The following is a 14,114-nucleotide window of genomic DNA, read 5'->3' on the forward strand; positions in this document are numbered from 1 at the left end:
CAGCATGGGAGTGGCAAATGACCGCGACTGCCCCTGCCCTCTCTTTCGTCTTCTTCCTTAAAATCCCCTGCATTCTCAAAAAAAAGAAGAAGAAGACAATGGTGGACATAGTGGCCGCTCGGGACCCGGACGGGAGCTTGCCGACGCGGACGTGCTCGGCACCGACGGCGAGGGCGAGCTCTACTCGTGCTGTACGCACACCCAAGGCCTTGGCAGAGGCGAGCACGGCCTCTACTCGAGCTCCAGCCATGGGGCAGGGGCGAGCTCGGACCTGGCGGCCATGGCGAGCGCAGCACGGCCGCGGGCGAGCTCGGCCCCGGCGGCCATGGCAAGCGCAGCACGGTCGCGGGCGAGCTCGGCCCCGGCGGCCATGGCGAGATCAGCGCAGACGCAGACGGCCCCGGTGCCCATGGTGAGCTCGACGCCGGTGGCCATGGGGAGCTCGGCCCCGGTCATGGCGAGCTCGTCCCCCGACGCAGGCTGCCCCGGCTAGCTCGTCCCCGGCACAGACTGCCCCAGCGAGGCCAGCCCCAATGTCCAAGGCGCGAGCGAGCTCGGTCCTAGCGGCCATGGCGAGGTAGCACGGCCGCGGGCGAGCTCGACCCCGGTCATGGCGAGCTCGGCCCCCGACGTAGGCTACCCCGACGAGCTCGTCCCCGGCACTGTCGCGGGCGAGCTCGGTCCTGGCGGCCATTGCGAGCGCAGCACTATCGCGGGCGAGCTCGGCCCTGACGGCCATGGGGAGCGACGCAGACTGCCCTGGTGAGCTCGGCCCTAGCTGCCATGGCGAGCTCGGCATCGGTGGCCATGGGGAGCTCGCCCCGCAGAGGGCAGGGGCAGCCGCGGGCATTTGCCACCCCATGCTGCCTCGGATCCCACCTGGACTGACGCGCTGGTGTGCCACGAGTGTAAAAGTGGCAATTATGTATATCTTCTCTTCGTTACGTGCCAAATTCGTATTGCCATCCATTAAAATGAGATCTCAAGAGGTGCCGATTGTTATAATGGTAAAAAGTTAAATCTCCTGGATTTTTCTCCTTTCGTCCTGTGTCCTGACTCCTGAGCTGGATCCGTTTGGTTTTGCTCAGGTGGGCCTGTATTGTACACGATTTGGGCTTGCCTGCTGGTAGCGACCTTGGGAACCGGCCCAGCTGCAAACGTGCGAGAGGAACGACTTGTTTCACGCATTCCAATTCCCAGACATCACAAGAATCGACACTTATATACTACTTCTTTCCCTGAATAAATAGATTTAAAACTTTTTTAACTTTGACCGAATTTCTAGAAAAAAATGTTAAGATTTATGGTATCAAATTTATATCATTAGATTTACCATAGAATATATTTTCATAAGGTAATTTATTTGGGGACTTTAGAAATTCAAACTTTAAAAAGTATATTGATTGATCGACAAATTCTATCTAATAACAAAACTAAGACGAAAAATCTTCCTTTTGTTAAATAGCATATAACAACCTTTCAATTAAGCTAACCACGAGGCATCATCAATCTTGCAATCTACACTTCCACAACAATGTAATCCAACATGCAGCTGAGAAAAGGTACGAAGCATTTACGTGAAAATCACAGTTGAGCATTAAGTAGCCGGAGTTTGCTAACATCGACCATGGAAGTAAGAAATTCAGTTATCAAAGCTGGAAATACCACAAGCCACAACAGATGATACCACAACAATCCAGACATATCTCAACACCATGTCTACGTTGTCTCTACTAGCACGCTCTTAACTCATAGAAGATTCGGTCTCGAACCAGCTAACTTGGCGTCAGCCTAGTTAGTTTTGACTTCCATCCAAGATAAGCAGTGATTCCCCAAGCAGCTTTTGCGCTTCCTCTCTCCTCCTGAAGTAAGAAAATCCTCAGGGGCATTAGAAGACAAACATTTATGCAGTCACAATTTACAATAAAACCGACGTGCAAGCAAGCGACTAGTTACCGTGTTTCTAAAGACAAATCGCGAGAATAAAGCAAGCATACAGGATACTGTACAAAATTTGTATGCATGGTAGCAGAGGTCGACTTCATAGAATAGCATGTATTCTACAACCTTTTTTTATCAAAAATATCAGCTAACCATCTCTTGATCTACACTATATGTTGTGAATCAGGGCAGCAAGCAGTAGTTAAATGGTCCTTTTGATGATATCATAAACTGTGAAGGATGACTATAGTCCACGTCATCTATACTATTCCAAAGCTGTAACGCAGTGGTAAAAATAAAAGAATTTTGCAACAGTTGTGTACAATAAGGAAGCATATCCAGACACACAACCCATTTTCCCAACTCTTGATAAGAATATATAAATATTGATGAAACATATATAACAGCTTCAGCATATACTGGAGTGTTGTGTGGGATTGACTTAATACTGATGAATACCTTTTTAGTTCAGAGGTCTACCCTTTTTTTTATAAACTACATTAGATGGAAATCCCAAACTTATGCAGCCAAGCTGAATAAAGACTAGTCACTCACTGCTTTATATCTTCAATTGCTTCCTTGCGGTGCTGAATTTGGCTCTCAAGCATGTGAATCAATGTGGCTCTTGCCTAATAAAAGATATTAAAGAATGTAAGTACATTTTTGAAGAATAGCAGAAAAATACACCACATGGAACAAAATCTGAGGTTCAAACCTGATGAGGTCGTAGGGAATTGAGAAGATGATGTAAGTTCTTGAATATGAGTGTAATATCTTCTACCCTACGAGCATATTGAGATGGTCTCTCAACTAAAATATCTGCCAGCTCCAAAATATGCAATTGAAGCTCTCTGTTGAGGGTCCTTAGCTCCTTCTTGAAGTCTAAAATTTAACAAATTTTCCAAACAGTCAGCTCATTAAATCAAAGACAACTCATCAAGTCCTCAAAAGTAAATGTACAACAACTTATTTCGTATATAAAACTTTCAGCTAGTGTCTACTAATAAAAAGTTTTAACTTTAACAATCACAAAGAATTGAGTTATGTATGCACATATAGACAAACATATCTATTTCTCAAGAACCAACGTACCAATATTGGGGCCCTTTGGATAAAGCTGACGGACATTATGACTCTCCAAGCTTGGAATCAGAACATCTCCCTGGATACCAAAGAGGTGAACCAGAATCAGTTTAACGTAATCAATAGCAGATTAGCACAGGCAGTATGATAAAACATACTGTGTAATCAACACCCAAGGCTTTGAATGGTCCATCAATTGGCGGTGGAGGTTCTGGTGCGGATGAGGGATCCTGCTCAAAATTTTTGTACAGTCGGTAAAATGGAGGAGGTGGAGGGTACGATGATGATGTGGCCATTGCCATCCTGCAATATGCAACGCAAAACCAGATATCAGTATAGAGATTGAGCTGTCAAGTCAAATGACAACCACTCAGACGCGCAGTTGTACAATTCCTATGTTTGGTTTTAGTTTACTTAAACCCAGTGAATCAAATGAAATTTTATGATATATGACTCAAAGTGAAATGACGGGGAAACATTTTTTTTTTTGCAAAATTGCCTCCATTTTAAAATTTACATAATGATGACTAAAAGTAAGTATGGAGAAATCCACATGCTAATGCTACTCAAATTTCTAATTTCAGCTGCAGCATAATACCACATATCACAAAACACAGCATAGTCGAGCACTTACTCCAATTACAATTCATTTATCCAAGTAAAAAAAAAGCAAAGGTAACTTCCCGATCTAAAACATGACCAGTGATTAGTTACCCGAGAAATATAGAACACACATGGGACCAAAATTTCTTTGCAAGACATGTATATCTCAACTAGTCACGGTGTAGAAACACAAACATTCCAATCAACTCACTTCACAGTCCTTACCTACCACCATACAACAATTTGAACAAAGGAAATGAGATCAGAATCTTTATGAACAAAGAAATGAGATCAGAATCACTTTCCTAAGTTTCGGAACATAATATAACACCCAAATACATCACTACTCTTCTCCAACCAAGATACCAGAAGACAACAATTTGACCAATGCGGGGATCAATTCGACTGAGGCTAGGGCTGGGCACAAAGAGCAGGCCAGCGGGGCGAGAGTGAGGAAGGAAGAAATACCTGACTCTATCTACAAGTACACGGACGAGTAGGAGATCAACTGCTCGGATTCCTCGCCTGCTGTACCGGCACCGCCGGGAAGGGGAGCGCCGCCGCCGGGTAGGACGGAGACACGCCGATGCGGATGCGGAAAGGAACGGGGCAGGACAGAGAAACAGTTGGGGAGGGTGATCGTGCTCTGATGGGCCGGCCCAATACGGATCCGCCCAGACGGTCTCGGCCGCCCGTTTTTAATCGGGCCGCGGTCACAGCAGAAGGCCGAGTCCTTTTACGCCTCCACCCCTCGCCCCAAGTCGTTATTCAAAAGCGATCCCGACCTTCCGCTCCCGCAAGAAAGAAAAAGAAAAAGGAACAGGGGAAGCAAAGCACAAGCGCACACAGAGGCGGCCGCCGCAGCCCGCAGCAGCAGCAACGACACGCACCCCCCCTCCCCAATCACACCACCCGGCTCCGAGGAGGAGCGAGACCGCGCGCCGCAGATCCGTGGTCGCCGCTAGGGTTCCGGCGAGATGGACGTGGTGAAGGCGGCGCAGCTGTCGGGGCGGACGCTGGAGCGGGTGGTGGTGCACCCCCTGGTACTGCTCAGCATCGTCGACCACTATAACCGCGTCGCCCGCGACACCCGCAAGCGCGTCGTCGGCGTCCTCCTCGGCACCTCATCCCGCGGCTCCGTCGACGTCACCAACTCCTACGCCGGTAAACCTCCCAACAACCCCCGCCTCCTGTTTCTCTGTCCGTCGCTAGGGTTTGCGCCGCTCAGGGTGCACGCTTCCGGTCACGGAGGGGGCTGTTGTGCTGTTTAGGGTTTCGCTGAATCGGCTGCTGGTGTAGATGCAGTTAGATCTATTGACGTGGATTGCCCATGCTGCTCATGCGTGACTGATTAGATCTGTGATGTTGTCCCGGGGGACGGGGGTTACTTGCTGAATCCGCTACTTGATTTTTTTTGTAGTGCCGTTTGAGGAGGATGACAAGGATCCTAGGATCTGGTTCCTAGACCACAATTACCATGAGTCCATGTTCTCCATGTTCAAGAGGATTAATGGTATGCTGTATCGAAATTCTCAAAACTTGTTGGGCCCGCTTGGTGCTATCGATTCTGTTGCCCTTATGAGCATGAATTGTTTGTGGTACAGCCAAGGAGCATGTTGTTGGCTGGTACAGCACTGGCCCAAAACTAAGGGAGAACGACTTGGATGTTCATGCGTTATTCAACAGGTATTGTGAATCTGCATGTGAAGTTATGTCCTCTTATGATTGTTCTTCTGAACTCGTGTTACAATTTTGTAGGTACTGTCCTAAGTTATAGACGAGTGTGTAACTTTCCACTCAACTTAGGATGATTTTTTTAAGTGTTGTCATATGTAGATTACCTTCCACAAGCTATTTGACTATGTTTCACCTACTGTTAGTGATACATGGTTGCAGACGTATTTCTGTTTTTCTCTGTGCTCAAAACATTTGCTCGCACTAGAGATTCTTGATCCAGAACTGCATAGCCAATACATTTTCTCATGAATTTTGCTTTAAAATTCTATGTTTACCGTCCTAGCACTTGTAATGTATATTGCTGGGAAAAGAAAATGTATGGAGAGAACAGTCAAGTGTTAGTATTTCCACCAGAGTCAATTTCTTCATCTTTATTTCTTCTCCACATGCTTCTGTAAAAGAATAATCTTGTTGGGTCAACCTAAATCATGAGCAAGAGCCATCAATACTTTCTGATGGTTTGGGAACTTAGATGTCTTTTTTCCTCTACATTTCATTTTCTTTGTCCTTCTCTAGGGATGTTGGATATGTTGATCAAAGAATTATATTTTCTATATAATGTTAATTCTGCTAGCTTGGTCACTGGGTGCTCATCCTGTATTGCCTGTGGCGCTTCTCACAGCTGTTTATTTGAATTCTTGCTCTCCAATTTGCAGTTATGTTCCTAATCCTGTGCTGGTGATTATTGATGTTCAACCCAAGGAGCTGGGGATACCCACCAAAGCATACTATGCTGTGGAGGAGGTCAAAGAGGTATATCTCGGGGCTGAGATGCTGGAATGTTTCACTTGCTTGCTCAGTGTTTAATTTTTTTTTTGTCCTTTACAGAATGCTACTCAGAAAAGTCAGAAGGTATTTGTCCATGTTCCTTCAGAAATTGCTGCTCATGAAGTTGAGGAAATTGGTAAGACTTGTTGATCTGATACTGCATTTACATCAACAAAAAGTTATGTAGATTTTATTATCCCGATGGTATTTTCAAATGTTATCATTAGGGGTCCACCAATTGTTGCCTTCATTTTGAGCAACAAAATAATTATGTATGAATATTAGAGTTCTCACTATGATGGTTGAGTCATGTTTTGTGCTATCATCAGTATTTGGGCACCTTAATCATTTTGAGCAACAAAATAATTATGTTCAATTTATTATTCAGACACTATTCTCAATGTCATCACTTAGACTCCTCCAATAGGCTAGTTTCATTTTGAGGAACAAAAATAGTTACCAAGAAATATTGATAGAATTTGCGCTGTGACGGTTTGTTAACTGATATGCCTTGTACTATCTTCAGGAGTTGAGCACCTTCTAAGGGATGTAAAGGACACAACAATAAGCACACTTGCTACAGAGGTAATATGTCATGAATGGATTTTCTGATTGTGTATTGTTCTATTCAAGGCGCACCCTAAATATCCCTTTCCTTTGTCAATTAAGGTCACTAGCAAGCTTGCAGCCTTGAATGGACTCGATGCAAGGCTTAGGGAGATCCGAAGCTATTTGGATCTTGTAATTGACGGGAAGCTCCCACTGAATCATGAAATTTTGTACCATTTGCAGGTTAGTATCCCTCTTGCAATTCGTCTTGTATTACTTTCATTGGAATTGAATGAACTAAACAGTAAATGCTGAAATATACTAGCTTTCTTAGTCTCGGTAGTATTGCAATTTGCTATCGGAATTGAACACATAAGATGAGTAAAGGTTCAATATATTTTTGGTTGATATCAACTTTTTCTTTGTATTTTGGTACAAATTGATCCCTTTAGAACAGTTATTTTTTTACAGGTAGTTATGTTTTAAGTTTTTTCATTATGTACAGCATTGATTTTTAATTCTGTCATGAAATTCTGCTTCAGAAGAGATTGTAGATTATATTCATTATGTGTTCTTTTTGCAGGATGTCTTTAATCTCCTTCCAAATCTGAACGTAAATGAGCTAATTAAAGCCTTCGCAGGTAATCTTGCATCTTTCTTCTGATTTAACATAACTGACCTGATCTTTTCATATTCTCGGAATCCTTATGGCAGCAGCCTAATGTCCCCTTTCTTTTGTGCAGTGAAAACAAACGACATGATGTTGGTGATATACCTGTCTTCTCTGATCCGGAGCGTCATTGCGCTTCACAATTTGATCAACAATAAGGTTGGTTGTTTCTATCTGCTTCTGATGCTGTTTCAGTCCCTGTATGCATTCCTTGTAGATAGATTGACATATTTGTGACATTGATCACTTGTAATGGAATTACTCAATTTTGCTGTGGGCATGAAATCTTGTCTGTTAATTGCTGTGATTCCAGATGCTAAACAAGGAGCATGAGAAGGCCGAGGATTCGAAACCAACCGCCATTCCTACTGCTGCCGGGAGCTAAACATCCTTTTGATCACTGATTGGCGGCCAAGAAAAGGGACAAAACTTGTGATGACATGTTAGCACGGTCGTGCTCGAACCAATTGTCTTGACCTTGAATGGACATTTTGGTGTTTATTTCATGTATGATAAGGTCAACGGCAAGAGAAACCAATTACATTGTATGAACTTTAGATCATACCTCAAGTTTTCTGTAGATCTCGGTGCTATTTCATCTGGTGCATCATGTTTCAAGATGTAGACTTTCGTTTCTTGTGATTGATTTATAGCGAACCTGTACGTTGTACGTCATGCAATTCATCACGTCAATGATTGATTTGTAGCAAGTCTTAAATATTAACCATCTGGACTGATGCTGTTGATAGGTAAACATGTAAGTGGGCATGTTCTGTCTAGTTATCCACCTAGTACTCCCTCCATCCTAAAAAAATGAAATCGTTTTGTACAGCGATACGGTCTTCAAAGCATAACTTTGATTACTTATTTTTATAAAGATATTTATCAAAAAGTGATATATGTAAATTTTTGTGAAAGTATTTTTTAAGATAAATCTATACATATGGTCTTCATGTTTCTAAACTCAACAACTTAAAAGTTATTTATGATTTATATTTTCAATATTTGACCCAAGCCTTGTTCAAAATGATTTCATTTTTTTTTTTAGTATTGAGGGAGTATAGAATAAGACTTGTTTGGAACAAAGTTTTCTTACAGGAATTTTAATGTCTTTTACTTCTTTAAAGAGTCGTGTGATAATGTTTGGAATAGAGGAATTTTGAGTTGGCTTCCTTCGGGAGGCAACAATGCCATGTGCATTTTATACAAGAAATAAAACATCTAGTCCAATTCGAAGGAACGTATGTTCCTACGATCCAAACAACAAACTTTAGATATTTCTCAGTTTTGGATTTCAGATGCTTTTCACTCTATCTTATTTATTTGTCTTTTTCCATTCTTTTGTATTCTTGTGTTTCAAAAAGAGCCTTAGAAGGGTAAAATTCAAACTCAACTATAACCGGTATAGGACTAGAGTTCATAACGATACGTGGAGATGCTGAATACGTATCGCCTTGGATTATACGTCTAATTTGACCTCAATCGGACGGGCCTAAATAGAAATAGAAATAATATAACGGGCTTACGGGATCAGTTCCTCTCTGCGGGAATTTTTACATATCCAACGGGAATCCGTGGGTCTGCCGGTTTGGTTAGCTCTGCCGCGGAGAGGGAGAACCGGATCAGCGTGTCAACTGACAGCGCCATGGCCTTCGCCGCTTTCTCATGGCCGTTTCGCCGCCGTGGGAACGGCGGCGGGGCCGGCGGCAGTGGCGCAAGCAAGTCCGCCGCCACGGCCGCGGAGGACGAGGAGCTGGGCGTGACCCCGCAGCTCCTCGACTTCCTCCGGACGCTCTCGCCCGACGCCTTCAAGGCCGCCGCCCTCCAGCTCCAAGGCAACCAATGATTCCGTTCCCCCACCCCATGCCCTCCCCTCCCACCGACTCTGCTGCCCTACTCGATCCGGCTAGATCCTGATACTCTTCTGCGCTGATCGCAGGAGGCTCCACGGAGGCGGCCGCCGGCGACCTCACCAGCTGGCAGGAGCGGCACGCCGTGCTCGTGCTGTCCAAAGCTAAGGTTGGTGGTTTCCCGCGGATCTCGTCTCCCTGCTTAACTCTGCCCATCCGTGAAAGGTTGTGAAGCGTGAGCTGTACCTGTGTGCTTCGCGTGCAGGAACTCGCCAAGATTCGGTACGATCTGTGCCCTCGGCACATGAAGGATAAGCACTTCTGGAGGATATACTTCCTGCTCGCCAATAGTTACATCTCACCGTAAGCTCTCGTCTTAATAGTGTTCCATGCGTGTGTGATGCTTCTGTTGTGAAGTTCAATTGTTCTCGCAGTTTGTCAGTCGTTGATTAATGAACGAAATTAGCAACAGGAGTTAACTTCGAAATTAGCATCTCACTTTGGTTACAATCAGTTGAGTTCTTATATATGGATTATGGTATCTGCAGTGTGGATATAGTATTCTGCTGTCCTTGTACACAAACAAAATGAATCTTGTCTCATTTCAGATGTAAAGTAAATCTGCATATTCAGAAATTGGGACTGATGATCATACTGAAAATTGAACTTATCCATTAACAGCAACATTCAATTCATTGGCATTATGCTTCTTCATGCTATGACTACTTGCTATGCTTTTATTACTCTGCTTCATTACGAAATGCTGGAAGGTGATTATTCTTTGATATGCAAACTTCTGCTCGGAAGATGGAACGCATTTTTTACTACATAGATAACTGTAAAAGCTAGCGGGCTCTCCTGTTTAGGCTAATAAAATGCAATTTATAAGTTCCCTTAACCTTAAGAATATTCTATTGAAGCATGTAGGAGTGTCTTGACATGAAGCTTTGTAGACAAGCTAATGATTCAAAAGTAGAGGATTGAAAATTGGGACTTTTCTATAAACACAAACATTATATGCAACAAGTTGCTTCTTCCTGCTATATCCACTTACTTTCCTAATTTTATTATATACTTGCTATCACGGAATATCACAAGCGGGCCTGGTGCAAGCGGTAGAGTCTTACCGCCTATGACCGGAAGGTCCTGGGTTCGAGTCGCGGTCTCCTCGCATTGCACAGGCGAGGGTAAGGCTTGCCACTAACACCCTTCCCCAGACCCCGCACAGAGCGGGAGCTCTCTGCACTGGGTACGCCCTTTTTTATCATGGAATATCACAAGGTGATTGTTCTTTAGGGTAGAAACTCTTACTGCTGGGAAGATCACATGGAATAAATCTCCACTGCATAGATAACCTCAAGAAACTCTTACTGCTGGGAAGATCACTTGCTATTTCAGTGGTGAGAGATGTCTCACTGAGTCACTAGGTCGTGGGTTCGAAGCAGCCTCTCCGCAGATTTTGCGGGGGAAAGGCTTGTCTCGGTTTATCCCTTCCCCAGACCCCACTCATGTGGGAGCCTCCGGCACTGGGTCTGCCCTTTTTTTTATAGATAACCTCAAGAAATAGTGGGCTTTCCTGTTTAGGCTGAAATATAGTTTGTATGTTCCCTGGAGAATAAGCAGTGAAGCTATGTATAGGAAGATCACATTAAGTTTTTTTCCAAGCAAAAAAGTTGAGATGTTTGAGGATTGAAACTGACATAATTGGCAACCCATTGACCAAAATTAGTACTGCTAGTTTCTCTGCAGCCTTTGCACGGAATGTGCAAATATATTAATTGAGAACTGAACTGTTGCTATTTAATGAGCAATTACATTACCATATAGATTTTACCTCCTGCTGATGTATGATATTATCTTTTTCTATACCAGCTACCGTTTGTTATTGACAACATCACATTCTACTTTTTGTAGATACGAGCTACGTGCCATACAGAAAGAAAAGCTAAGACGGATGGAGACAGAAAATGGCAAGTCAAAACAAGTGATTACTGTTGAGGTGGAGATGCAAGAATCAAAAGGCAGTAGTCTCTCTCAAACATCAGAAGTAGATTTAGAATCCCAAGTTTAGCTTTGCAGTTATAGCTTCTAACAGGATTTAGGTTAGGTAATTGCAAGGAGTATTCCTTTATGATTCCTTCACAGATCAATTAGCTCATGTCCAGTTGCAATGTCTGGTACAAAATAGCTCCACGAGTTTGTCAGATGATGCATCATGCATGGCTTGGATCCGTTTTGCAACTCCCGCGAGATTGAAAGTCTGCAGAGTGCGCTTTTGTACACTGAAACCAAGTAGTTCTTTCTGGCATCAAGCTGCATATGCTTGTTGGCTATGCTCTGAGCCACTGACATGTAAATTTATGGTCTCTTGTGTGTAATCTTTATGCAAAGAACATAAATATTGTACGTTTCATATAACTATTGATTTTGTCAATTGCGATGTCTTTCTGCATGTGTCGGACACAATTCTGTTACCCCCCACCCCACCACCTCCACCTTGCTTTTCTTTTTTGTTATGAGAACCATGCTATGCCATAAGATCACATTATAAATGCTTAAGTAGAAACCATTCCAGGAAAATGCATGCGAGCACAATAGCATCGAATTACAGGATGAGCACTGAGCAGGCACGTCAGAAAACGTGGGGAATCACCGAGGCAGACTAAACTTTTTTTTTGGAACTTAGGCAGACTAAACTTGGTCATGCAGAGGTAGGCACCATCATAAATGTGGTTATCACGCCCAATATCACAATTTCTGTGTGCTGCTATATCATTATTAGTTAGCTTGTATAAAATCGTATCAACATCTGCAGCCCAAAATAGCCAAATGCACAACCTAGTACCCCTGCAACAATCACCTCAGACGACAGCCTCAAGAATATCACACATCAGCCTACATTACTGACCACACAGAAATTATCTGAACAGTACCCTCAAGCCATGGCATCATAATCATCCAATGCATCATTGTACTCCATGACTCTTTTCTTGATCTTTGAGGAATCCACCCAGGTGATGTTGTTGTTGTTGTTGTTGAGGAATCCACCCAGGTGATGAAGTCCTCCATGTTCCTGGTCACAAGGAAGGCTGGATCGGTGACGACCTCAGGGCCAACACGCACATGGCCCTGTTCAATGTATGTCACGGCCTCTTTGAGGTGCTCTGCCATCTTGATCCTCATCATAACCGTTGCTAGTCTTCGTCTGCAGTGATTTAGCAAAGCAAAGGGTGAGTGGAATGTGATGTGAGCGAGTGAAAAGAGAGTGGCTGGCTGGACTGGAAGAGAGACCTGCAGAAGGAGCTCGCTGAAAGTTTCTCACATTTTACCAAACTCTCTTTTGTCGAAATTACACCCATATTGTACCTGAAATTAAGGTACTTTGTCATACAACATCACAACACAGATCAGTATACGAAGTAACAAATCCTGAAGCCGCCAACAGTAATTGAACGAGAAATCATATAATTTTGTCAATATATATATATATATATATGACTAGATATTTTCCCTAAGATGACACACTATACTGATACTATAGCATCAGAAGTGACAATAGTCGTAGCAAGACAGCTTATGAAACAGGAACAAGCTCCACAGATCACAGGACATGCCATGATAGCTTATGGTCATTCAGTCCAGTGCAAATGTGAGTCCAACCCAACCACATGCGCGGACCGAGCCTAGCTCGAGTGGCAAGGTGCTGGTGCTTGCTGGCCGGAGTTCGATCCCCCCGGCGAGCAGAATTTCCGGTCAGCCTTATGCATGGATACGTCACAATGGTCAGTGTGACGTGCTGTTACGTAATGTGTACGTTCAGATACTACAACTTATACTCGAAGAGTTGATGCATAAAAAAAACCAAACACATGCTGATGTAAGTATAAGAGCGTGTATGGCCAGACATAAGCATGTGCATTGAAATAGAATTAGGGACAATTAGCTTAGAGAGATTGAAAATGCACTCAACTTTTGCCACCGTTTACATAGCACAAAATTCTGAAAAAATAATCAAGAACTCACAGATTGTCAGATTCATAAGGAGCTCAGTTTGGTTAAGTTCCCGTACACCTGAAATACCATCTAGTCTAGATTGTCTAGTGATCTAGTCTAACTGCATTTTACCAGTGTTAACCATCACACGATCGAGAAATTTGGAAAATTGACGTGTCAAATCTTAAAAGGTTGTCAACGTGTCAAATCTTGAAAGACTCACGAACTGTATATCAAATATCAAAATCTGTCCCACCGCTCACCATAGGTGAATCTGAATGTATCAACAGATCAACAATCCAAACACAGATACAGGGAGCAAAATTGTAGGCCTGAGGAGCATTCGTCTTAATCCTCCAACTCGAAATTCACATAAGCAACTAACTTACAGCTTATCGAGCAGCATGTCCGCCATCTGGATCCTGAAAGGGTCCCGCGGGTCCATCTGCCTGATAATGCTCACTTGCTTCTGCACCATTAGGCATATCCCATTGTACCTGCCACCACAAAAAATTGAGTTGCCCACGATCGTCGGAAGTGCCTCGACAAGATCGATCGACGGATTTTGCCACTACAACTGACACGCAGCTTTACGAGTCGATCGATCCACTCAACGTGCGATCGTGAAGACGGTGAAGGGGGCTGGCGAGTAGTTAGTGGTACTTGTTGTAGTCGTCCCTCTCGACGATGTGGTAGCGCTGCATCACGCGGCCCTCGCGGCGCCCCTTGCCCTTGTCGTAGTCCAGAAAGTTGACCCTCTTGAGCCGCTTCCCTCGTGGAACGCGAGCTTCCTCATCCTTCACCTCCTGCAATCGACGGAGAAGTTCTGGACCGGGAGGGTGCTCCGATCAGCCGGCGGGAGGAATTGAGATGATCTGAGGGGCGGCTAGGCTATCTAAGGCTGGATGCTGCGGGGCGCG

The 14,114-nt window shown here is 43.9% G+C and overlaps 3 protein-coding genes and 1 pseudogene across 3 annotated transcripts; 2 read left to right on the plus strand and 2 right to left on the minus strand.

Moving 5' to 3' along the window:
- Positions 1 to 1,553: 1,553 nt before the first annotated feature.
- Positions 1,554 to 4,298, minus strand: LOC136492658 (mediator of RNA polymerase II transcription subunit 7a-like). The gene is made up of 6 exons (XM_066488650.1): positions 4,096 to 4,298; positions 3,183 to 3,327; positions 3,034 to 3,103; positions 2,657 to 2,823; positions 2,497 to 2,570; positions 1,554 to 1,862 (listed from the first exon to the last, which is right to left on the minus strand). Exons 2-6 carry the CDS (start codon positions 3,324 to 3,326, stop codon positions 1,796 to 1,798), a joined length of 522 nt encoding a protein of 173 aa, XP_066344747.1. The 5' UTR covers position 3,327; positions 4,096 to 4,298; the 3' UTR covers positions 1,554 to 1,795.
- A 56-nt stretch (positions 4,299 to 4,354) lies between these two features.
- Positions 4,355 to 8,035, plus strand: LOC136492657 (26S proteasome non-ATPase regulatory subunit 7 homolog A-like). Its single transcript, XM_066488649.1, has 10 exons — positions 4,355 to 4,791; positions 5,048 to 5,140; positions 5,232 to 5,313; positions 6,021 to 6,117; positions 6,193 to 6,268; positions 6,659 to 6,717; positions 6,802 to 6,924; positions 7,265 to 7,322; positions 7,425 to 7,510; positions 7,665 to 8,035. Exons 1-10 carry the CDS (start codon positions 4,605 to 4,607, stop codon positions 7,734 to 7,736), a joined length of 933 nt encoding a protein of 310 aa, XP_066344746.1. The 5' UTR covers positions 4,355 to 4,604; the 3' UTR covers positions 7,737 to 8,035.
- Positions 8,036 to 8,396: 361 nt separating this feature from the next.
- On the plus strand, positions 8,397 to 11,635 carry LOC136493981 (uncharacterized). The gene is made up of 4 exons (XM_066490112.1): positions 8,397 to 9,186; positions 9,291 to 9,370; positions 9,467 to 9,564; positions 11,116 to 11,635. The coding sequence occupies exons 1-4, from the start codon at positions 8,997 to 8,999 to the stop codon at positions 11,270 to 11,272; spliced, it is 525 nt and encodes a 174-aa protein (XP_066346209.1). The 5' UTR covers positions 8,397 to 8,996; the 3' UTR covers positions 11,273 to 11,635.
- A 355-nt stretch (positions 11,636 to 11,990) lies between these two features.
- Positions 11,991 to 14,114, minus strand: LOC136492659 (uncharacterized; annotated as a pseudogene).

This window comes from Miscanthus floridulus, chromosome 11, assembly GCF_019320115.1.
Source record: "Miscanthus floridulus cultivar M001 chromosome 11, ASM1932011v1, whole genome shotgun sequence".
In the NCBI taxonomy this organism is placed as follows: Eukaryota; Viridiplantae; Streptophyta; class Magnoliopsida; order Poales; family Poaceae; genus Miscanthus; species Miscanthus floridulus.